At 45.4% G+C, this 25,326-nt stretch overlaps 2 protein-coding genes across 2 annotated transcripts; one reads left to right on the top strand and one right to left on the bottom strand.

Moving 5' to 3' along the window:
- LOC142571954 (NADH-quinone oxidoreductase subunit B-like) lies at nucleotides 1–22,704 on the top strand. The gene is made up of 5 exons (XM_075680706.1): nucleotides 1–158; nucleotides 1,776–2,014; nucleotides 5,993–6,172; nucleotides 18,355–18,490; nucleotides 22,530–22,704. Exons 1-5 carry the CDS (start codon nucleotides 146–148, stop codon nucleotides 22,625–22,627), a joined length of 666 nt encoding a protein of 221 aa, XP_075536821.1. The 5' UTR covers nucleotides 1–145; the 3' UTR covers nucleotides 22,628–22,704.
- On the bottom strand, nucleotides 22,699–25,306 carry Bulli (regulator of MON1-CCZ1 complex protein bulli). The gene has a single exon (XM_075680705.1). The coding sequence runs from the start codon at nucleotides 25,144–25,146 to the stop codon at nucleotides 23,290–23,292; it is 1,857 nt and encodes a 618-aa protein (XP_075536820.1). The 5' UTR covers nucleotides 25,147–25,306; the 3' UTR covers nucleotides 22,699–23,289.
- Between the last annotated feature and the right edge of the window lie 20 nt (nucleotides 25,307–25,326).

Below are 25,326 nucleotides of genomic sequence, written 5' to 3'. Positions count from 1 at the left end.
CACCTTTGATCCAGATGGGTGCATGTGAAAATCTTTTTTCGGTTTCGTTTTGTTGTTATACGACGGTTTTTAAAAATCCAAACCTATCCAATCCACATAGCATGCTGACTTTCGTGTGCTGAAGGTCTGAAGGGTATACGCAGAGATGGGCAGCCAAGGTAAGCTTTGCATGACCACATACTTTTACTTGTTCCTACAGTATCTCAGTTGAAAGCTCGACGAAAGTTACATGCAGTGTAGTCAATATTGTGCGTGTAAAGTTATATATATATATTCTTCCATGTAAACCATCAAGGGAAGTGCACATGTTGAGTAGCGGCTGAGACGCACTGATATAACATAGTTTCTGATGGATCGCCATCCGTCTGATATTTGAAGTATTTCGTGCCGTACGTTCAAGTTAAGTTATCAGTGTTCGAGCCATCCTGTATTCACTGGTAGGAGTGAATATAACACGCAGTTAAGCGACTTCATTACAGGTCCGTCGAATGGTGTATAATTTGTTCGCAGGCACAATATCTGAATGCCTGGGAAAAATCAAGAGCGCTAAGCATCTTATGCGAAGTTGGAGAGCGCCCAACTCGGATCTATAAAAAGGAAGCGTTGTGAGTCTTGTAGAAACCACAACCGAGTTTTTTTACCCATCTGGATGCTCTAGAGCGCCCTAGATAGAGATGAAATTAACCCAACTCAGGTCAATTACTGTGCTTTAACTCATTATCTTATATGTCAGTCGTAACGGGTAACTTGTTCTGCACTGTGCTACCTGTCAGCGCATATGCTTTCATTAAACACCAGATGCACTACGGCCTAGCTTTCACTGTCAGACGTTGGAGGACTTTGTGCTTAATTTATAATGTGCAAATTGTAAAAGGCTCGGCACATGTGTCGCAAAGACAGCATTAGCTTTCTGTGTATCTTTTTTGTATCATCTTGTTCGTGGTGTGCATTGCCCATCTTCATGAATCTACGTGCCGAGAAAACGTGGCATCTGTCAGTTTCTGCTACTTACGTTGATAGCAAATTGTGTTTAGAAAACAAAAAGGGATTAGGACATAATTACATTGCAGAGGACAGGCACTCCATTTAAGCAATCATGTTCATGTCGTGGACCTACTATCATAGTGATGCGCACACAGCTAGGCGAAATACTTGAAGTGAGAGGCACCAACGTAAGCTTCTGACTGAGTGTTATTCTACTGCTACGCGGTTTATTGAGGGCTAGCGGGAAGCCGTAAGAGCAATCACGTCGGGTCGAGCGCAGAGCAGTCGAGCAGTCCCAGCATAACGCAAGCGCGACGTGCAGCGCCGAGGCGTCTGTCCTCTTCCTCTTCAGCAGATGCGCGGCAGGAGCGATGCTTGAGCTCTCTTCTTCATTACACTATGAATATGTGTTATACTACCACTATCGTAAAGATACTGTAGTGCTTTAAGAACCATGGTATGAAGATAATGGATCACTACGGCAACTTGCTGAAACATTTATTTTGCTCATTTGTGGAGCTAATTTAGTATTTGTTAACACATATTTGTACAGGTGGCTTACAGTGAAATGCTGTTCTTTAGCCATATCTCGGGTGACCCAATCTAGTTTTTGGAAAGGTAGCATACTTTATGTTAGTACAGCTTCAGCTCGTGTGAACCTCTGATGGCAAAATAAGGGCAACATGAGTATAGAATATGTACTAGATCCAGCAACATGGACTCATGCTTTCATTTATAGAAGCTTGTTCTTGTGTGCCTCTGTTTCCTGACCAAAGCATCCCTTTTTACAGCCATCTGGGGGTCAGGCCGCATGGCAACCTCAGTATTGCAGCGTATACTTGGACCTCAGTGTCGCAGTGCTGCGGTGACGTTGCAGTTGCGCCCAAGTGCATCAAAGCCTCCTGAACCGGTTCCTTCAGAGCCTGGCCAAGCGACACAGCCTTGGAGGCCATACTCGCCTTACAAGCCAACAAATGCGGTGGAGTTCGCACTCGCTCGCGCTGATGACATTCTTGCCTGGGGCAGGAAGGTAACTGGCATGCCAGTGCTAGAAATTTGCATGTGATTCATCCACAGCTGAACACTACCATGAGTTTATGAAAAAACTGCATGAAGAACTGCTTTGGAGGATCTGACAAACAGTGGTCAAATCCAAACAAGACAGAGTTGCACAGGAAAATGGAGACTTCAAATGATCAACAATGATAAAACAAGAAATGTCTCATGCTGGAACCAATTTTTCAACAAAGAGACCAGTCTTCTAATGTACCCTCCCTTTCAAGGCAACAACTTCTTTGCTTGGCATTTATATCCCTCCAACATTTATATATTGCATTCTCCCCCATTGGGAGTAAGCTATATCCCACACAAATTATGATGCTCATTACACTTTATTCCAAGGCGCTCTACACTTTATTGCAAGAAAGACAAGGTTGTAGAATGCTGCTTTGTACATTTCCTATTGAATCATCATAATTACCGAGTAATTAAATATGAATTTACTGTAGTAAGCCATGTTGTTCCGTAAAAGTAATGAAATTGTAGGCTCGAAGTACATGCGCATTTTAGTTATTGGCTGCATGCATTACGAGAAAAGGAAAATAATTGTTTCAATATTGCTGCCAAAATGTGGCATGTAAGATGTTTCGTTAAGCATCGTAATGTCTTCAAAAAGGTCAAATACAGAAGACATATTGAGTATACGGGAGGTCCAATTCACCCAAAGCTCACGTTTGTTGCTTTTCTTGCCGCTACCGGACAAAACTGGCAAAACAGTTTGCGTCCACAAATGTGGACATTGTGTCTGATGGGGTTATAAACACTGTCACGGAACGCAGTTCTTGCCCTGCCCTTGTCAAAATGTTTGTTCTTGCCTGAGACATCCCTTGTTCTATTAATGACGATCGTTCGAAGTCTCCATCTTCTTGTGTAACTCTGTCTTGTTTGGATTTGAAAGATGTGTTGATATTGGTAAAAAAATATAGGCTGCCATTGATAACCAAGGAAGAGATGCAGCTCGTCTGTCCTTGGTGGCATCTGTTAGTCTCAGTTTAGTCTCAGTGTCTTGTGCTCACCACATAAGACAAAGTCACATGCTATACCTCTTGAATTCAAGGTTGCCATGGCAGTATTGATTGCTAAGCCTTTTGTATTTCTACACTCTGATTATTGTAGTATCATTGCACAGAAAGTGATGGTGGTGTGCAGTACAGATATGCATCCTTTTTTTTTCATCGTATTTTCTTTTCTTTCCCTATTTGCTGATAGGCATTGCTTTCTGTGACGACTCATTCAGCAGGCTTCTTTCTGTCAACACATTTATAATTTGAGTTTGAATTGCAACAGAATGCATCTTTCAGGATGCATGAGGCTTTGTGGTCATGTTTCGGTTCAGTGAACCTTCTTTGGATTGACCAGATTGAGAAAAGCAAGCTCGGTACAAATTATTCAAAGTTCAAATAAAAGAATGATTCCAGATTTTCACTGAGCTAAATATTACTAATCAGTCAATTCCTTGTTTTGGTTATCTCTGCCGATCCTTGCAGGCTATAAGTACCACAAAGCTCAGCTGGCAGTGTCTGTGTGCCCTTTCCCTTTCCATAGTTTTGCCAAAGATTGCCTGGACCGTTGGGTGGTATCACTACTCTGAAAAGTCATATCTCTAGTGTAATGTGGTGCTAAATTTGGAGCAGCATTTGTTCCTTGTGGCGTGAAGTTAGCCTTACATTTTGCACACCATAGACAAAAACGCTGCTCCAAATCAAAAGCCTCGTGACACTGATGAGACACAGGCGAGGTCACCTCATTACAGTCATTTTAACAGTAGCAGTTTTTATTTTGCCATGTATTTTATGTGTTTTAGATCATATCAAAAATGTTGAAAAAAAGATGTGTGGAAAAAGAAAAACGTGAAGATACTCAACAGTTTTCTGCAAGGTTTTATGCGCTGCCTAATAAAGCTGCAGTGATCTTTTGGCTTACTGAAAATGTGGCAAGAATTTAGCTGCACAGCAAAGCTTCCTTGCAATATATTGAGTCATGAAAGTCCAAACCACTGAATGAAAAATACGAATTGTAAAAGCTGGCACAGGGTACTGTCATGCACTCTAATTTAAGCATACAGTAAGCCAAAGGAGATGATGACGCATGGGCTCTAGGAGTGAGCAAAACGAGGGCCGTGTTGTTGCTAAAAGTTGGGTGAGTTGGTTGCTGTAATAGTTGAAAATATTACTGCTGCCCTTTTAGCTCCGTTCATATTATGCCTAGTGTCTTGATGTCCAGGCCATGATAGAGTTAAGCATGACAAAATGAGACCTATGAGTGAAACATTGCCATTAGACTGAGTTCTTCATATGCAACACACATAGCATAGTGATTTACATTTTGTATTCTAAATTGACAGATGTAGCACCTTTGCAGCATTCCATTTAGCATGAGAATGCTGGGTAGTATATAAATTTGTCTAAACTTCACCCCTTTGGCTTCGAGCGTCTTGTTTTAACCTATTGTTGTCATGTCAAATTATCTGTGTGAAAAGGATTAGCCTAAATTACCTTCTGATCTCTGCCATTATGTTGTTTTCAGAACATTAAAGAGGCCCTGCATCACTATTCATATGCATCTCTTCGCATATTGCCTGTCGCAAAAACTTTTTGAATTCTTCAATCACAAGCAAAGTTAGACTTAGGTAGTTATCGGTCTAATCAATGGCTTTCTGTCACCTTTCATTTGGACTAGCATGTTAGAAGCTTCACAGGGGAACAACTGGTGGGAGCAATGTCTTACTGGGCCAAATCAAAGGTTGAATGCAAGATTGCTCGTGGCGGCTGCAGTATTTATGCAACGCCTTTCATCTTGGAGGCCTAGCATAGCAGACACAGTAACACGCAACTGTCGGGTTTAGATTGGCAGTGCAAAAATAAAATGGTTTTTCGGTCTTTTTGAGATTCCAGACATATATATTTTTCATTTATTTAACTAAAATGAGCAATAGTATTACTGAGAATGTTCTCACAATCACGAAACCAGCCAATAGCTGTTGTAGGTCAAGATTCCAGACATATATATTTTTCATTTTTTAACTAAAATGAGCAATAGTATTACTGAGAATGTTCTCACAATCACGAAACCAGCCAATAGCTGTTGTAGGTCAAGCTGCTTGCGATGGCGATCCATGACATCATTGTGGAAGCAAGAGCAAGTTATTTTTTTCTGCTTTTAACATCAAATTGGAAATTTCCTGCTGCATGCTGTGCAATAATATTTATCTCGCATGTTCACTGGAGCCTTTTTAACAGATCGACAACATTTTCTTATGTTCAAAACGTGTTTTAGGGCCCCTTTGGGGATTAAACAACTCTCTTAAAATACCTAACGGGGTGAGTTTCACTGTCCAAAAGCCACCCAGGCCTAGCAAAGTGCATACTCATTAGTGTGGACAAATATGTATGCATTCGAAAGTGGATAATTTAAAGATGTAGTTGTCCGTAAAGCACTTCTCTGCTCTAAAGAATTCAGTGCGGGACTAGCATGCAACAAAGCTGAATCACAAAGAAAAATAAAACAAGTGCCATGTTACGTTCTGAATGCAGCTGTGCCTAATCATAGAAAAATCTATGTACTGCCCAGTATTCTTATGGTGATTGAATGACTTCAGCAAATGCTGTGCCAAGTTTCCTTCTAGTAACTTTAGCAGGAATATAGGCTTGTTACTTCCTTTCTACTAATTGTCCTTTCTACTCTGCACCTCTCATTACTTTGAAAGTTCTTCAAAGCATATCACCTGTGCGAAAAGAAGAGGAAAAGAGAGAAAATATTACTTTAGGCTTATAGACTGCGTGAAAATGTTTGCCATAATGCACAATGAGGCAAAATATAAAGCAGATTGGTGGAATTTCTAGCACAATGCGAAGCACACTGTCATTGCATTGCGCCAGGAGTGCTGTTGCCTGTAGATGCCTAGGTGTCTGATGCACCATACACGGGGTGGTTCTTATGTTTGCTGCAGACTTCCCTCTGGCCACTGACATTTGGCCTGGCCTGCTGTGCAGTGGAGATGATGCACATTGCAGCCCCTCGTTACGATATGGATCGTTACGGTGTTGTGTTCCGTGCAAGCCCTCGTCAAGCTGACGTCATCATTGTAGCAGGAACAGTTACCAACAAGATGGCACCAGCATTAAGAAAGGTACTGTATCGTCATTATATGCATGTGCAGTCATGTAGGAAGGACTTTTAATATTTGTACTCTTTCTTTCATTGCTCATAGTGCAATTCAACCTGTAAAGAGACATGCGGTTAAAGATAAACCATAATATTAGCATATTCCAATTTCCTTTAGGCTGGTATAGCTTCAAGGCAGAATCTTTTTACGCAATATCTTCATGGTGCTAAAGGTCCAGGTTTGAGTGAGTTGGTAAGATATTTTTTTGGTATCATAAGCTAAGATGCTGCTAAAGTACGTATATTCATCAAAAGTAGCTCATTAGCACAACTTTACTGATTCATGTATTGTGTGCATAATGCTTAACATACTTTGTATTATCAGCATCTCATGACAACACTAGCTTTAGCGAAACACTTTTTGAACATTGTAGATAACCTTGCTTAGTCACTATAATGCCACGAAATTAACAAGCGAGTCCTTGGCAAAACGGTGTTTGTTTAATAATGGTTGTCACTCGGAGAGCACACATCCCACTATACACTTCGTCATTCTCGTTCCAGTGGCCGGCGGCCGCAGGTGCCAGCCTATCTTGCGTCAGTACGATATTATGAGCATCTTAGCATATTATTGTGCCTATACTCAGATTATAAAGCCCCTACAGGTGTGGTATTCCAAGATTATTACTTTTGGCAATATAATCACTTTCACAAGATTTCACATGACTAGCACCAGACGCATAGATGTGTCTATTGGTGGTAGCATTTCTGGCACAGTGCAAAGCACAGTGTCGTTGCCTTAGGTGGACTGCACAACTAAGGAGTGCCTCTGGCAGAAGCAACAAGGGAGAAATGTTATCTCTATAAGACAACAGCACCAACGAATGGTGAAGCATAATATAACTGTGTTAATACTGCTTATTGCCTATAGTTTCATTCATACAGAGTGCATTTAACAACTTTCTGCTGGAAAAAAAATTTGTGGGGAAATGCCCTTTATTAGAAGACACATTCCACACTTTTCATAAACACATTGCAGGGCTCCTTTTATCTATAATACTAGTTAACCTGCATTAATTCAAATCGCGAAAGACCGGAGATTTACGTACCGTATTTACCCGCGTATAACCCGCCCCTGCGTATAACCCGCACCCCTAACTTTGAACTCGGCGGAAAAAAAAAAAAAAAACTCGCGTATAACCCGCACGTTTACCTGAAAAAAAAAAAAAAAATGAGCGCTAGAAAGATGCAACTCACACTCAGTGATCATTTCGTTTTCAGAACATTTATTCAAACGACCGCCACCACGTCACTGGTTATCCGATTCTTAATCGACGCCGCTCTCACTACTGCCATCCGAGGCTTCATCGCCACTCTCAAAGACGTAGTCGTCCTCGGAACCATCCAGACTATTACTGATCGCACATTTTTTAAAGCTTTTGCGCACCAAATCGGCCGGTATCGCTTTCCACGCATCCACGATCCACTGGCACAGCAATGGAATATCAGGCCTTCGCACGCGTCCCGTCGGTGTGAGGGCGTACATGCCGTCGGCCATCCACTGGGCATACAGCCGCTTCACGTGTGCCTTGAACGGCTTGTTCAGGCACACGTCGAGTGGCTGTAGCATGGACGTCACGCCGCCAGGTATTATGACGAGGTCGGTGCTGGTCTCGGCAAGGCGAGCCTTCACCGCATCAGTGCAGTGGCCTCTGAAGGAATCTAGTACGAGCATCGACCGGCGTGCCAGCAAGGCACCTGGTCTTCGCTCCCAGATTACTCGAAGCCAGTCACCGACTAGGCCACTGTTCATCCACGAATTTTCTTCCGCACGCACAACGATTCCTGGGGGCAGTGGAATGCTAGGTAGCGTCTTGCGTTTGAAAATCACATACGGGCGCAGTTTCGTGCCGTCAGCCAAAGCGCATAGCATGACTGTGCAGCGCAGCTTGGCATTTCCGCCGGTCAGCACGCTGACTGATTTGGAGCCCTTTTTTTTCCATGGTCGTGTCCATCGTCATCTCAAAGTACACAGGTGTTTGATCAGCATTTCCCACCTGAGACAGCAAATAGCTGTGCTCCTTCCGAAGTGCGATCACATATCGTTGAAAGTTCAACAACTTTTCCTCGTAGGCTTCAGGAAGCCGCTGGCACATGGTTGTTCGCCGCCGCATAGAAAATCCATGTCTTCGCATGAAGCGCTGAAGCCATCCACGGCTTGCACGAAACTCACGTGGAATGTTCAATTCCCGGGCCAACTTCAGGGCTTCCATTTGCGCCATCTCAGTCGAAACAGCGTGGCCACGACTTCTCTGCTCCTCAATGAACTTCGCAAGCTGCGTCTCGAGGTGGGGGTACGCGCCAGTCTTCGGACCCCGAAACGCTCGCCTGTTCCGGTTCGTTGCTTCGAGACTCTCTTTTTTCTTCCTCCAGTCGCGAATGCACGACTCGTCGACGTCATGCTGTCTTGCAGCAGCTCTGTTGCCGATTTCTTCGGCAGCGGCTATAATCTTTAGCTTCTCTTTCGCTGTGAAACACTGCCGTCGAGTCGCACTCATGATGCCAAAACAAAGCAGGCAAACAGTGCAAACTGGGGTAAGTACACTAAACAGCGCCTAACGCGAGGCTCAACAATGCTGGCCTTTCGTTGGCCCTTCATCGGCTTGACAAGCGTCGATGACGATGGGGATGGCGGACTACACGGGGAGGCCGCCGCACATTGCGGTGAAGCCGACCCCCCCCCCCTCCCAAGGAAAAAATTCGCAGATAACCCGCACCCCCACTTTTTAAACGCGTTTTTTCACATTTTGGTGCGGGTTATACGCGAATAAATACGGTATGTATTATGAGAAGTATATAGGATGGCGACACGAGGCAGTAGGGTTGAAAGCTGCTATAGTCGAACTTCTTTATAAGGAAGTGCTTGGGGCCTCCAAAATCATTCGTTATGTAGGTCACTTCATTCTAAAGGCCGTGCACGGTTCACAATGCTACAGAGACAGCATAATGACATAATTCCTTCATTATGCAGTTCATTTCATTGTAGAGGCGTTCATTGAAGAGGCACTGTCGCGGGCGAAAGCTCTCGCTGCCTCTCATCTTGCTGACAAGCAATTCAGCGAGTTTTGTGGGATCGGATCCTGCCAGAATGTGGCATGGCCACTGGGTCTTTTCAATTATTTGTCCCTGACAGTCCCGGCTTGCCCGAGGGGGCACTTTCAGTCAATGAGTGTTGCATATGCAGCGTCTCGAGCAGTCCTGGACAACAAATCAAAGATGCCAATTGTTGCAGGACGAATCAATAGGCATGATGCGTCACTTGATAACTGGTTAGGCTGTCAAATTTCTAAATCGTCAAGGGAATATGCTCTTGCACTCGACATTATCCAGTGTCTGTTGCCACTTGACCTATGGAAGTTTCGGGGAATGGCATGGGCAGCAGAAGGGACTCATGTTCCTAGTCAGTAAATCTTAAATGTCTTCAATGTGTTCAATGTCTTAAATGGTTCCAAGAACGGCATGGTGTGAGTGGCAGCCTTCTAGGCTGGAGACTTTTCTGTTTCTATTTCCTCTGCTGCTAGCAATGACAAAAAACAAGTATTACAGTACACTTCAGCTTTGACTTTGTAATTTGACTCTGGTTTAATCAATTTTTTCGTCAGTTCGATCCCAGCCCAAGGTCCTGGCCAGCAACCATAAATTTCTACGGATCAAAACTTTCGTCATTTCTACCCTGAAATTGACTCTTCCCAGATAATTTGAAGTTGAATGCTCACATTCATGGGCCTGAACCCTATGGCAACCCCAATCATGACCCCAATGGCTGCAGCATCTCTCTTGGTGGTGCTAGGGGCAGTGACTGCATTGAAGGCTCATCATTTCCTGCCAAAAATGCAATCTTTTTGGCCTGGTTCCTCCGAAAACTGCGGCTCACAATGAATGAATCCCGTACGTACCTTATTTTAATGCATCCTTTTTCCCAAGAAAAATTGTCCAAAACCTACCTGTATGTTCAAATTGAATACAAGATTGTCCTCATGGGATTACAAACAGCCTACCGTCAGCACCAGTGTCATCGTCATTATCATCATAAGATGGCGGCAGAGGAAGTTTTTGCATAGGATGTTTGTTGTGTTTAAAGGGACACTAAAGGCAAATACTAAGTAGACGTGAACTGTTTAAATACCACTCCAGAAACCTTGCAAAGCTTGTTTCGTGCCAAGAGAATACTTAGTTTACGAGAAAGTTGCATCTGAACTGTCCGCATCCATTTTTCGTAATTCAAATATCCCGCTACCCAACCGGGGGAGTGGTGGCATTGCATACACCATCCCACCCTTTGCTGCCGTCGGGTGTGTAGAACGGTGCCCAACAGACGGCGTTACTTAGCCAAGACAGAGCTGTGGATTTGCTGCTGCAACTGCTTCTTTGGTCAAGTGACGTAGACCGTTCGGGCATCCCGTGACATCACATGGAAGTTGAATTCTCTGCTACTTGTAGTTTGTGTGAGTTTCGCAAGACAGCAAAACTAGCACAGCACTATGCGATAACGAAACTACTGAAACGCGAAAGTGTGGGCGGCGCGGAGTCGTGCGAGGACGAAACCTTGTGATCGCCCACATCATTGTCAAGGGTAACTTCAATGAGTTTTTTTTTTTTTCTAAAGACGATATAGAACTGGACAAGTTGCACTTTATTTTGTCTTATAATACAATACAAGGATGTTGTTTGCAAAGAGTAGTTGAGTACTTGTGACAGAATTTAACTGAGGAGTGCCTTCATCGTCATCATCATCATCACCACCATCAGGCATCATCATCAGGCAAGTACTTAGATGTCCCGGGGGGGTCTCTAATCATGTCCTGCATTTACCTCAATTTCTAGATTAAGGCTCTGTTCAAATAATATTGACACCTTAGAGATTCTTGAGCACTAATCTACCACTTTAGCTTGACTTAATATTTGTCTTTAGTGTCCCTTTAAAAGAAAGAAAAAAAGCTGGATGGTCTCGAGTGTGTAATGCAAATGTATTAATTAAATGTTTGCTGTCATGTGGGCTCGCAATTTTTGCTCCAAGTTTCGAGCTCGCCAAATCATTTGAGTGTCTGAAGGTCTTCGTTTTCTCCAGGACATTTCAGCGTAAGGGATGTTTTACAGCGTTTTTGTTTAAATTGCTATGCTCCTCTCCAATGCTCGCCGGCTTTCTAAGAATACACTGGCACATCCGGGCACACAGAGTGACGTGTGTACCACTGCCACCGTTGTCATACCGTCATCGTGATACCGTCGTGGTCATTCTGTCGTCGTCTTACAGTCATAGTCATCTCATTGTAGGTCGTTCCATCAACATCATTCCTCCCTTGTCATTCCATTATAATCATGATGTTGTCATTCAGTTGTGATGATGCCACCATCATCATACATTTGGTACTGCGCCATCACCATACAGTCACGGTCAGGCCACCTTCGTCATCATACTGTAATCATACCATCGTTATAACTTCAGAGTCATCATGCCGTTGTGTCGTCATCGTCATACCGCCTTTGTTGCTCCATCAATGTCATTCCATCATAATCATGTTGTCGTCACTCGATTCTCATCATCGCATCATCTTCATACATTTGTTGTCATGCATTCGTTGTACAGTCGCCATGACTGCGATGCGGCAAAACTCCTGCGATACTGCAGGCACAATCTATGAACTTTGCAGGACTTGATAATGATGATTTATTAGCATCCCCTTTGAAACAGAGCTGTGGCAGATAGTCACCTAGCCTGCTTGAGTTAATCAGTTATGCTATACAACCTTTTCATCCTAGCATTTTTGTGTACATCTCCTTAACCTTTTCCTCTTCCTCAAAAACTTTTTTATCTACCTTGTACCGCTACCCATGCCTGTAACTGATCCGGTCGTATGAATCTCTTCTCTGCTTTTTTTTTTTCATCAATATTTCAAATTTCTCTTGCTTATCGCAACTGCTGACTGGTTGTTGCTTCCATCTAAGTGCTTCTTGAAGGTGTATGTTACCTACAGGCCTCACTGGGTGAATCCCTTCTCATTCCATTAGGATGTGCCGAGGGGTCTCCGGATTTTGGCTGTAGCATACACATGCCTCATCTTGTTGCGAACATTTGCTCCGGTATGTTGTTGTCTTTAGGCAACTAGCTTGAGCCCTAAATAGCAAGGCACTGCCCTTTGTGTTATCGTACAGATCTTTCCTTCTCACTTATTTCTGCTCATTCTTGTAAGCTCCATGGTCCTTTTTGTTTCCATTCTTTGCATTCGATTCACTGTCTTTGTTTCTCTCACTTTCTTTTTAGCGACTCCTGGTTGTCAATTGACACTTTCAGTTACCCTTGTTATGATCGACCTAAGTTTTCCAAGAAGCCATTGACTACCACCTCTGGCGACGGGGAGATGGGCTGTTATGATCAACCTATGTTTTCCAAGAAGCCTTCAGAACTACCACATCTGGCGACCACGGGGGATGCCCCACCAGCAACATGCAGTCGTCACGGTTGACGTTCACGCTTCATCATTCACTCTGCTTCAAGACAGCAATGTTGCCCTCCTGACCGTCACAAAGTGGCCAATTATCAATGAAAGGGTCCTCGTCGAGAAGTCCCAGGGGAAAGCATCGACGACAGGTGGTTGCCTCCTATTGTGACACGTTGGAGACAAATGCACTACGTTGAAGCATGACGAGCAGTGCGTAGAATACAGGAGCACAACGAGCAGCACATAGAAAACATGAACACCACGAGCAGCACATTGAGGACAGCACCTGAGCAGCATGCTGATGACCAGTGAGGGGCGATAGAGGTGGTGAACGATTCTGCATTTGTGATTGGCCAGTGGATTCTATCAACGAAGGAAAATGGGGTTATTTAAGGCCATCCTGGCCTCCATGCTAGATCAGAACTGCTCGAGACTTGGATAAGAGTCAGAACCATGTACCAAAGAAGGGAATACAATCTTTTCTACTTTTTTTTCATGGTCACAATGCCCGGCTTTGTCGTCATTTCCTGATTCTTGCGGTGAAGACCCACCTCGCCCGGTCGAGATCGTATCACCCTGTACAACTTTGATTGTCAACTTTCTTGAGCTCTTTCTCTGTTCTGTGTCCGCACTTTTCAGGTACATATACTAGTGCACTTTAGCCATCCATTTAATTTGATCCTTCTTCCCGAGTCTTTCTTTGAAACTAATCTTGCTCTGCGCATGTGATGTCCGGAGGGCAACACACCTGGTGGTGTTACAAAGGACTGAGTTTTGTGCCATGTTACCAAGCAATCCTCTCTCATTGGTGGAAGCGCATGCAATGCCATGTGCGCTTCCATTAATGGAAATACCTTCTGGCATGGCTCTCACCACTCTCACTCACCTCTCTTGCTGTAGATGGCATAAGTAGTGCAAAACTGAGCAACGAGCTAAGAAAAGCTAACACTTTAAGTTTTACAATTTACTGACCATAGGAAGCAGAATTTTTCTTTAGGTCGTCATTTTCTTAATTAAAAAAATGTTGAGAGTTGAGAAAAACTGAACAACTCTGTAACTCATCAATAATAATCATATCACAATTCTGCAAACAGCACCTAATAATACATCTAAAGCAGATAAAACTGATTCATTACAAACCGCTCTGAAGTATACCACTAATTTGTGAAGTGGACTTTTGCAAAATCCTCGTAAACATTCTAACAAATTCACATAAGTGCAAATACCTACACCATACTTGTCCACTTTAGATGCTCTAACAAATGCAGTTGAAAGAACTGTGATGGTATCTGTTTCTTTCTGCAGAATTAGGGGTTTGTAAGCTTCATGTTTCTATTTTCTTAAGCTTACCGATTTTTTTTTAAATTTGAGGTGTCGAATCAAAATTTCACTTGCTATGGTTGTTTTGTGAAGAAGAAGATGCGCCTCGCGGCACAGACACATCGCCAACGCGCTGCTTGGCCCCGCTCGCGCTGTTGATTACTGTCGCCTTTTTTGGACAGTGCTTCGGGCTGTCTCGCCGTTCCCGGTCGCCGCGCTTTTGCCTTAGGAGCCGCCAATAAACCTCTTCTCAATTGGTGGAGGTGCGGGAGGTGTGGAGTTGCAATCCCCTCTGTGCGCCTATTACATTGCTCGTTGGTGAATGCCTTGGCATCGTGGAACTCCTCGACTCTTCGTCTTTGGTTGACGTCCCCGGAGACTCTTTTGATGTCGACTCCGGCCAGTCGTCTTCGATTTCCGCGCTTGAAGAGACGTCCAAGGATGCTTTCTCGAGTGCCATCGCCGATACCCTCACACCTGCCGAACGCGCCGACCTTCTTGATCTCCTGCACCACTTTAGAAGTTCATTCGACGTTTCACAACCTCACTTGGGCCGCACGTCGGCAGTGCAGCACTACATTGACACCGGTTCACATCAGCCGTTACGTCAACGACCCTACCGCGTCTCGGCCGAAGAGCGTCGTGTCATTACCACCCACGTCGAAGATATGCTGCGCCGTGACGTTATTCAACCTTCGCACAGTCCCTGGGCATCGCCTGTCGTTCTAGTTCGCAAGAAGGACGGGTCTATTCGCTTTTGCGTCGACTACCGTCGGCTAAATAAGGTAACGCGCAAAGACGTCTATCCTTTGCCGCGCATCGACGACACCCTCAACAGTCTTCAGGGAGCAGAATTCTTCTCGTCCCTTGACTTGCGTTCGGGGTACTGGCAGGTACCGATGGCTGCAGCCGATCGCCAGAAAACCGCATTCATTACGCCTGACGGCTTATATGAATTTAACGTAATGCCGTTCGGGCTTTGTAACGCCCCTGCCACCTTTGAACGACTCATGGACAACACGCTGCGTGGCCTCAAGTGGTCCATATGTCTGTGTTACCTCGACGATGTCGTGGTTTTCTCGCCTGATTTTCCGACTCACCTGCTCCGCCTCAGACTTGTTTTGACCTGTCTAACGAACGCTGGCCTCCAACTCAACCTCAAAAAGTGCCGCTTCGCCGCGCGAGAGCTCACCATTTTAGGCCACGTTGTGTCCAAGCACGGCGTTCTACCCGATCCTGCAAAACTTCGAGCTGTCGCTGAGTTTCCCAAGCCTCAGACCATCAAAGAACTTCGGAGCTTTGTGGGCCTATGCTCATATTTCCGGCGCTTTGTTCGGAATTTCGCATCGATCATGGCGCCATTGACTCAGCTTCTGCGCGGTGACACCACCCTCTCCTCCTGGTCCCCTGCATGTGACTCCGCCTTCGCTACGCTGCGTCGTCTTCTCACCTCCCCACCTATTCTTCGCCATTTCGACCCGTCGGCTGCAACTGAGGTACACACAGATGCCAGCGGGGTCGGTCTCGGCGCCGTCCTCGCCCAACGAAAGCCAGGCTACCCCGAATACGTAGTCGCCTATGCGAGTCGCACGCTGACGAAGCCTGAGGCCAATTACAGCGTGACCGAAAAAGAGTGCTTGGCCTTAGTATGGGCACTTGGCAAGTTCCGCGCATACCTGTACTGGCGCCCATTCGACTTGGTCACAGATCACCACGCGCTTTGTTGGCTTGCCAACTTGAAAGATCCCACTGGCCGCCTAGCCCGTTGGGCATTACGCATCCAGGAGTACGATATTCGCGTCGTATACCGCAGTGGGCGAACACACTCCGACGCCGACGCCCTGTCTCGTTCACCTTTACCTCCAGACTCGGCCTGCGGAACAACTTCCGCACACTCCATCTCATCTCTCGACATGGACTCCTTTGCCACCGCACAACGTCGTGACCCGTGGATCGCTTCTCTTTTCGACTATCTTTCTGGATCATCGACTATCCCTGTATCCCGAACCCTCCGACGCCAAGTAGTTCATTTTGCCATTCGTGACCAGCTGCTCCACCGACGCAATTACTCTCCTAAAGGCCGTCGGTGGCTTCTGGTGATTCCCCGCAGCTTAAGGTCACAAATATGTGCCGCTTTCCACAACGATCCACAGTGTGGCCACGCCGGAGTCTTCAAGACGTACGAACGAATTCGCCACCGCTACTACTGGCGCGGCATGTACAATTTTGTACACAAGTTTGTTCGGTGCTGTCTTGACTGTCAACGCCGCAAATCGCCGCCTTTACGCCCGTCTGGTGCCTTGCAGCAGCTCCCGTGCCCTACCACACCCTTCGATCGCGTCGGCATCGACCTATACGGCCCGCTTCCTATGACTCCAGACGGCAATCAGTGGATCGTAGTTGCTGTTGACCACTTGACACACTACGCCGAAACTGCTGCTTTACCAAGTGCTACGGCACGGGATGTAGCCTTTTTCGTTCTACATCGCTTCGTGCTTCGACACGGCGCACCTCGAGAACTTCTCAGCGATCGAGGTCGCGCCTTCCTCTCCGAAGTCGTCAGAAGTTTGCTCTCGGAATGCCGTATTATTCATCGGACAAGCACGGCATACCATCCCCAGACTAACGGACTCACAGAGCGATTTAACCACACACTTGGTGACATGCTGTCGATGTACGTGGCATCTGATCATGGTAACTGGGACCGCATCCTTCCATTCATCACGTTCGCGTACAACACCGCGATCCAGGCCACTACGGGATTTTCACCTTTCTTCCTCCTGTATGGCCGCCAGCCTACGCATACCATCGACACGCTCCTTCCATACCGTTCTGACGCCTCCGAGTGTCTACCTGTGTCCGACGTCGCCCGACAGGCCGAAGAATGCCGCCAGCTAGCGCGCTCATTTACGGCCGAGCAACAGCAGCGCCAGAAAGAAAACCGCACCGACACGCTTCCGAACACCACCTACGCTCCAGGCGTTCTTGTGTGGTTGTCTGTGCCTTTCCAGACTCCGGGGCTTTCCTCGAAACTCGTCCCTAAATTCGAAGGGCCTTACCGAGTCTTGGAGCAAACATCTCCGGTGAATTTTCTAATCGAGCCACTGTCACCACCTGATGACTTGCGCCGGCGTGGACGTGACATTGTCCACGTCTCGCGTCTCAAGCCTTACCACGACCCTCTGCCTCCTGATTCTTAAGGCGCCAGGATGGCTCTTTTTGTCCGGGGGGAGATTGTGAAGAAGAAGACGCACCTCGCGGCACAGACACATCGCCAACGCGCGGCTCGGCCCCGCTCGCGCTGTTGATTACTGTCGCCTTTTTTGGACAGTGCTTCGGGCTGTCTCGCCGTTCCCGGTCGCCGCGCTTTTGCCTTAGGAGCCGCCAATAAACCTCTTCTCAGTTTCAATTTAACTTTCTCTCTCAAATACAACAAAGCTCATTCACATAGGTCCAGTGGTTGTCTCATGAAAGCATTTCTGCATTTTACATGTAGTACTTGAATAGGAAAATCGGAGTTAGCCCTGAGCTAAAGCTTCCTTTTAAAAACAGCCTGAAATTGACTTCAGCCGACATTAAGTATAGATAAATTTATGTTCTGTGAAAGTAAAATCTGCAGGTTTCATCCTATTTCAAAATGCCAGATTTGGAGGTATGCAGTGCCTTTTTTTTTACTTGTTTTGTCATGAAATAGAGTGCACGTTTAATGTGGCCGCATATTATTTTCTACTGTGAAAGGATAAAACTTGGGTGCATTTTAGCATCAGGTTAACACTGACAAATGAAGCAGCAGCGTGTTTGGACGTCTACTTCTGCCTCTTTACTTAAACGCCTTCAAGAAACTTCATTGATCCCATCAAGATCAAATTAACGAAAATTGACGGTAGTATTCACTGCTAGGTGGCTCACATTTGCAACAGGTTTCTGTGCACTTTCAGCCCAAGCTGGTGAAATGCATGCTTATTTCCACACTTAAGGTACATTCGGCTGGTCCCTACTGCACTCCGAGTCAGATTGAAACTATGCGGTTTCAATCTTCAAGACAGAGAAAGCTTGACCAAGCTGAACATGCACCTACTTGTCAGAGCAATCTGAGGCTGAAAGAAGAAGCACGTCAGCATGTCTTCTGTTCTAAACAAGCAAGGCGTGCCAACGCCAACACACCACCGCGGCAGACGCTACACCAAGAATGGAAGCTGCATGACCGGAACTCCATCAAATCGCAGTCGCACTCCCAGGTTGTAGGTGAGAGTGCGTCCAAGCACTCAGTAATGACCAGCCGAATGTAAAGCCAAATGTACCATTAGTTAAAGCTACGATAGGAGCCTCCTGACAAGTCGGCAGAGCTTTCCTTTCTAGCTGATTTTGATGGCTTTTGTTGCTGCAGGTGTACGACCAGATGCTGGAACCTCGGTGGGTCATCTCCATGGGAAGCTGTGCCAATGGTGGCGGATACTACCACTACTCCTACTCAGTTGTTCGCGGCTGCGATCGCATCATCCCTGTGGACATCTATGTTCCAGGTATGATACCCACAACACCCCACTAGTTTGACAGGAAGGAGGTTGTTGATTACAGTGGTCATGTTAGCAAGTTGTAATTGTTGTGCTGCTATGCCACAGCAATTCAAGAAACCTGTCAGGAAGTGTTCTTTGTCTTTATTTTCTTAGAAGGAGCACAAGATGACAAGACATTTAAAAAAAATTCAGAAGGCACAGTTGCTGCCTTCGGTGCCATTGCTTCTTTTCTTCCTTCATCCTCCGTGTTCAAATTTCTTATGCTGTCCTGTGGGCAAATGGGAGCAGAGCCATCAAAGAGTGAGACCAGCTGAAGTGCAGTTAGAGCATGACTGCTTCTTCCACCATTGGAACATTCACTGTACTCCAAGAAGTGCGAGAGCCATTGGCAGCAGGCAAATATGTCAATTGAGTGAGTTTTTTTGGCTTCCTTGCATCCTCCATGAGGTGGCTGTGAAATGCATTCTCGTGGTGTGCAGCATTCCACTGTACGTGATGTGCCCTTTTGCTGCTCGACGATAAAGAGCTGGACACTGAAATTAAACTCCAGCAACTGTCGCTACTGCTATTGTCTGGCATGTCAAGCACCTAGGCGCAAGGATGACATTTCACGACCACAGCCATTTCCCATGCTTTTGACGGCTGACAAGGTGCACTCCTGCTGATGGACACACCGACTATGTTTTGCTGTTGCCATTGTTTGCACACACAGGCTAAACCAGAGTAAAACAGATGGACATGTTATTGTCACGAGGCTTCCTTTCTAGTCCAATTTTTAAGTGAGAGTATAATGCAAAATGCTCTTGGGTGCTCTTGACATCACAAAGTGCCCTTCTCCTGTGGGATGGCTGGCTTCTTGCTCCTGTTAGCCTACCCAAAGGCACTGGCTCTTGAAAGAGCACTTTGAGAGTGCTCTTGATGGCTCCTGTTTGCCCACAGGCATAGAGTGTCTTATAATTGCTTAGAGGGAAAATGCCACTGCGGTGCTTTTGTATGCATAGGAATGTCGGGTTATGGGGCTTTAGATTGTCATCTCTTCTTGGAGAGCCTACACACCTTAAAGATGGTTCTACCTGACAGTGTTCCATCTTTCACAATGACTCATTCTTTATAAAACAGTGTGTAAAATGCTTATTTTTCATTATTATTAAAAAAGGTTGTATTAAGCCATGAGAACTTATGCGAGGTTCTACAATATTATATCAAATGTGAACAGAGTTGGCAGGCCACCAAAGTTGGAGGAAAGGCTACAAGGTCTGTGCTCACTGTGCATCAGTTTCAGTAGTCTGTTTTCATTTTTTTCACTTGCTTGTTGTGTTATATGAGAGTAAACTTTAACGAAAGATCCATTACGGGTGAACTAGGACAGTCCATATCTTTTTAGGAAGGTTGTATTTGTGCTGCTACTACCATATTTTAAGCCAAGCTACATTTAAAGGGGCCCTGAATCACTTTTTATCGAATTCAAGAAACGCATGTATTTAAAATAGACTATTTCAGAAATACTTTGCCCCCAAAAGTGCTTCAGTACTTTCAGCAGAAGCGGAGTTATTGGCAATCAAAGATCCCGGTGACGGTGCTCCCGCTCCTTTAATGCCTTGCACTGCTACAATGGAGCTGGGTGTGCTCACAATGCTCTGCCTACTGAACGTCACTGTGGCACACAGTTCAAATTTGATTTTCGATGTTCACGTAGATGCAACTAGTATTTCTAATTTTGGAGCCCACAATGTGCCAAACACGGTTGTGCTCAACGAGTCACAGTGCACTCAGCCAGCAAACTTGTCATGCCACCCTGTGGCGGCCGCAGCATCTATGCTGCATAGTAGGCTGCAACAACTTGCAACTGTAGTGCATATGCTCAGCGTTTGCTTTGTGAATGATAGGGCTTGAGAGCATGCTTGCACTTGCTTGAATGCCCCGGTTTGGCCATGCTATGTGGTGTGGACCGGCTTTATCCTGCACCAGCTTCATTGAAGTACGGATAGTAGCCACATCCAGCTTGTGCATTTCGAAGTGCTACCAATAGCTCTATACAAAGCGAAGTCTGCCAAGGTATCTAACCTGGAGTGGTCAGGAGTGAGCACATGCTGGCAAGCGTGCATGTGGTCTGACCTTACGGCTATGGCAACGATAAGCAGGGTGGCCAAAGTTTATTTCCTACGCGGGCAGCCACCGCCAAGCATGAGCAGATGATAGTTGGCTTCTGCCAGAAGTTTGTAATCCTTATCGAAATCCGAAAGCAGATTTTCCCTTACTTCAGCCTGTTTGTTAAAATGTGTGAATAAATATACAGAGTAACAGTAGGAAGAAGCATACCAATATAAACACCCGTCTTGATTGATGTCATATTAATTGCAGCCACATATGTGAATCGGCTGTATTACGAAATACATCAGCCCAAAAAGAGTGAGGAGGAGGCGTGTATTGAAAAGAGAGCATTTGAGAAAAAGGTAACTTTGCACTCCGCTTTCGAGCTCTTCGTGTCTCGTACGACTGCTAAATTTGGCAGAGGTGTTCACGGAAGCATATGCTATGCACAGACTGTGTTTTTTCTCCAAGCTTCAGGGATGGTTCTGGACCCCTTTAATACAAGCCGAACCTTTCATCTACCATCATTCTCCTTCATCTTTCGTATATCCGTATAATTCGTATAATCTGTATAATCCGACAAGTCCACTTGTCGAAACGTTGGCTCCTGCATTCACCTTGTTCATGTTTTGCTCATCATTCTGCTTGTGTCACAGCAGCTTGCATACACAATGGTTCCAGATATCCCTTTTGGTAACATTGTAACAAATTCTGTGCCCACAGAATTGCTCTGGAAGAAAAACAAATGATTGCCTCTGAGCTCACCTTTCCATTTCATGACAGTCTTGTCATATTTTCTGGATACGCACAAATACCAACATTTTGGTTTGAATAGGTCTTATTAACCATACTGTGCCGAATCACAGAAAAGATGGCACTGTGCAGCGCCTACGGAAATCAAGACACCACTCTGCCTGCTACATTACGTGTTGCAGAGAAGCTTGCTTGCAGAATTATATATGGTATTGGATTCCAAGAGCACAGTGTCCAACACTTTCACGAAATATGAACAGCCAATATTTAATTAAAACACACAGAATCAGCCTTGTGGACCACAGCTCCAGAAATGGTGTTTCACAGAGGAGGAAGAAATGAAATGCCCGGAAGGTAGCATATGGTGCAAGAGTGACCCCAAGTTCTTACCTGCTGTAGAAGTACTTGAGCTTGGCCTAGTTTGTATTTACTGCATGGCATGCTTACCACTAAAGAAAGATGACAACAGTAAAAGAAACATGGATGCGGCCGCCATTGCTGTCGTTCGTGTTTCTTACCTGCTTGCCTTGATGCACACCTGTGTGTTACTGTGGCAGATGATGTCTGCCAGATCACGTATCGTGCTTTGTTAAAAGGATAAAAGAACTTCACTAATCTCAAGGCTATGATTGTAATAGTAAAGTTTCTCTGCGTTGGTCATAAGTCCCCCGCCTTCTATGTTACACTCACATTATTTTTGTATAAGTAAATCAACAGCATGGTTCTGTGTAGTCTTACTCTTCTTAATTGTACCATTTTCATTTAATTTATCCATGACTGTACATACATTCACACAATGCGATTTGCAGCCTTGTTATTCTGTCTTGTGTCTATCCTTCTCTTCGTGATGCACTTGCTATGGCGACTTGCATGCTATGGCATTTGGCTGCCGACCACGAGGTCGCGGGTTTGAATTTCGGCCACGGTGGCCGCATTTCAATGAGGCATAATGAAAAAGTACTTCTGTACCGTGCTTTAGGTGCATGCATTATACTTAGATTGGTCAAGTGCTTGGGCTGCACTTTGGTGTCAGTCAAATTTTGAATGATCGAAACGCTTGTTGCCTCGCGTATTTATTTCATGCGATGCGCATCATGTCACTAGTCTAGATGACCGTTCATTGCGGTCTCGGCAGCAGCGGCCTTCACGGGAAAATTTTGCTCCAAGCACAGTTGTGACAAAGGCTCTGTTCTATTTTCAGGCTGTCCTCCTACCGCCGAGGCTCTCATGTACGGCATCCTGCAACTGCAGAGGAAAATCAAGCGCATGAACATGGCTCAAATGTGGTACAGAAAGTAGGCTGCACTTGTCTACTGTAGGAGTTTCAAGTGCACACGTTTTAGGAGTTGTAATAAAGATGTGTAAAGTTCTGTCGATCTCTGCCTATACTTTCAATGCTTCACTTTTCAAAGTCATCATTTGAATGTTGATGTCATAGTAACATTTTCTAAGAAGACTTAATTTGCATTTTTCAACAATGCTCCTTGTGGTCTCAAGTGTGTGGAAAAAGTAAAGTTGGAGTCTTGCACTACTGTTGTAAACAAAGGTGGTATTCTTGAACGATGAGATTCATATGACTAGCACAGGACTCGTCCGCTTGGCACAATGTCAAGAATGCTATTGCTCGTAGATGCCAATGCGTGTGGCGTTAGTCACGCGAGTGTGTCCCTGGAATTGGTTGTCAGATAATACAGGCTCTGATTGTGCCTAAAGTTTCTTAATTACTGACTACAGGAGTAAACTAGAGACCCGACATGATATAATTATGCCAAGGTCTCATAGCGTCACATTGGATCAAATGGGTCGAGTGACAGCACAAAATGCACAGAGGTGGATAAAAGTGCAAAATTTGATACCAAAGTTATATTTGTCTAGCACATTGTTCATTTTATTTATAATGGCTGCTAGTCCTGATCACTGCTTCAAAGTTAACCTGAGAACTTCATTCTTGTCACACAGGTTCACGTCTCACCATACAACACTTCAAAATGTTTGATGTACTGTTCACAGTGCTCTCCCTTGGCAAACTCTGGCACACCTCTCAGATTCTCATTACGGTGCTCAAAGAACTTGAACACAGCATAGAATATTGCAGGGTCTTCACTTGTCCTCGCAGCCTCGAGAAACTTGCGGGCCGAGATTGAATCTGAGGTTCCTAGGTTCTGCACAAACCGTATAGCACTGAGCACTCTTTTCTGTGACAGCAACACTTCAACAATTTCTTCGTTGGCTGTGCCCAGCCTCTTGAGCATGTCAAGTGCCAGCTGTGTTGCTGGTGGGTACACTGCATGCAACGACAGCAGGAGGCATGCCAGTGGCTTGGAATCTGTCAGAACATGGTACTGTAGGAACTGGTGTAACTGGTGAAACCGCCGGTTATGAACAAGGACATTGATGAGGAGCTCATTATGGCAATAGGGAACTGTCAGCTGATGCTGCACTAACGACCTGATGTACTCGACAAGGGTGGAAACAACAAAGTGAAACCTGTCTTCAGATTCATCAGCAAATTTCGAAAAGACGTGGACGTACATGTCGGAAGGGTCCACGCAGCCTTCCTTGGTGGCAAGCTTGTCAAACACATACGCTATCTGGTCGAGGGGTAGCTGAGAGTCTTTCTCCAGCAGACGGCGACACACGCCGAGCAGAACATCTTTAGAATTTGAGCGCTGCAGAAGGAAGTCGACCAGCTGGCGCTTGTCATCAAAGTGAGCTAGCAAAGGTTCTAGTCTCAACATGACATACCAGAGGCAGCCAATCTTTGCATCAATGACAATGTTTGGTTGGAAGACTACCCAGTTCGGTGAGTACAGCTCATAGCTGACTTCCTCTAGTGAGTTGTTTGGTGGCAAGGTAACTTTCAGCTTTAGAGGGCGAATCGGTGATGGAGGAACTACTGGCCTGTGATAAGTCACAAAACCGTCACTGTATCCAGGCAACCTTATGTCGAACAGCATTGATTTCTTCGATGCTTGATGGTGCACAATGACTAAGCTGTCCACGATATTCACAGCAAACCTCCCGCTTGTGTCAAGCTTCAAAATATCGGTTTTCCTTGGTGGCGCTTCCTTCTGCAGGGTGTAGATAACAATTTCAGCTCCAGTGCCTCCTACTGAAGTTCTTGCCTGGTGACGTAACACCACGATAACACACTTGCCATAAAGTACTGCTGTTGTAACGTCTCGTTCGAGAAGGCATACTCTTGGAGGTTTAGGAATGATCGGCAAATCAACTTCAAATTTCGGGAGTCTCGTTGCAACACCCGGTTTAAATTGAAACGGGTGTAGGATATTACCGAGTGGTCCAGAGGAGAGCACAAGCAAAGACGTCTCGGGTTGATAAACAAACCAATTCACTTGCAGCGTGTAAGTCTTCAGAGAACGGAGAGTTCGCTTCTCCGAGCTGACCTGGTACAATTCGATGCCGTGGTCTGTAACGAAGACAATTTCGTTTGCACAGGTCCAGGCAATTCCCAAGATGTTGGTAGCTTTCCCTTTACAGCTCTGGGAATACTCGACACTATCGATCGTGCCGGAAAAATTGACGAACTCGACGGACTTTTGGCTGCGCTGAATAGCAAGGATCTTCAAATCGGGTGAGAACTTGATGGAGACAACGTCTCCCTTGTCGTCCATTCTGAAGTCGGTGGACTTGCAGTCGTCGGGGCCTTTGACGACGACGCCAGTCGCTCCGCCCGATCGCACAACGAATACCTGCTGGTTGGCATCGTCGAAAAAGACATTTGCGATCTTGCTGACAGGTTCGAACCTGATCGGATTAGAACTCAGTTCAAGGAAGTAGTCTTTTTCGTCTGTCATTATTGCAGAAGACAGTCACATCATAGACGAAAGTAACTGTAGCGCCATTTGCGTCGATGAGCTGTATGAAAAAAAAAAAAGTTTTCCCGACAGATTGTCTCCACTTGAAACAAGATAACCACAAAAGCAGATATAAAACAAATACTAATGAGCCGTTGCTAACTGGCAAGGTTTTAACGA

Source organism: Dermacentor variabilis, chromosome 2 (assembly GCF_050947875.1).
Source record: "Dermacentor variabilis isolate Ectoservices chromosome 2, ASM5094787v1, whole genome shotgun sequence".
Taxonomy (NCBI): Eukaryota; Metazoa; Arthropoda; class Arachnida; order Ixodida; family Ixodidae; genus Dermacentor; species Dermacentor variabilis.
This window is presented reverse-complemented; position numbering and strand designations above follow the sequence as displayed.

Excerpts from the sequence above, each read along its gene's own strand:
- LOC142571954 (XM_075680706.1), top strand. Across the intron at positions 2,015-5,992 it reads TTCTTGCCTGGGGCAGGAAG|ACTTCCCTCTGGCCACTGAC; the intron begins GTAACTGGCATG and ends TGTTTGCTGCAG. Across the intron at positions 18,491-22,529 it reads TGTGGACATCTATGTTCCAG|GCTGTCCTCCTACCGCCGAG; the intron begins GTATGATACCCA and ends TTCTATTTTCAG.
- Bulli (XM_075680705.1), bottom strand. The coding sequence starts at position 25,146 with ATGACAGACGAAAAAGACTACTTCCTTGAACTGAGTTCTAATCCGATC.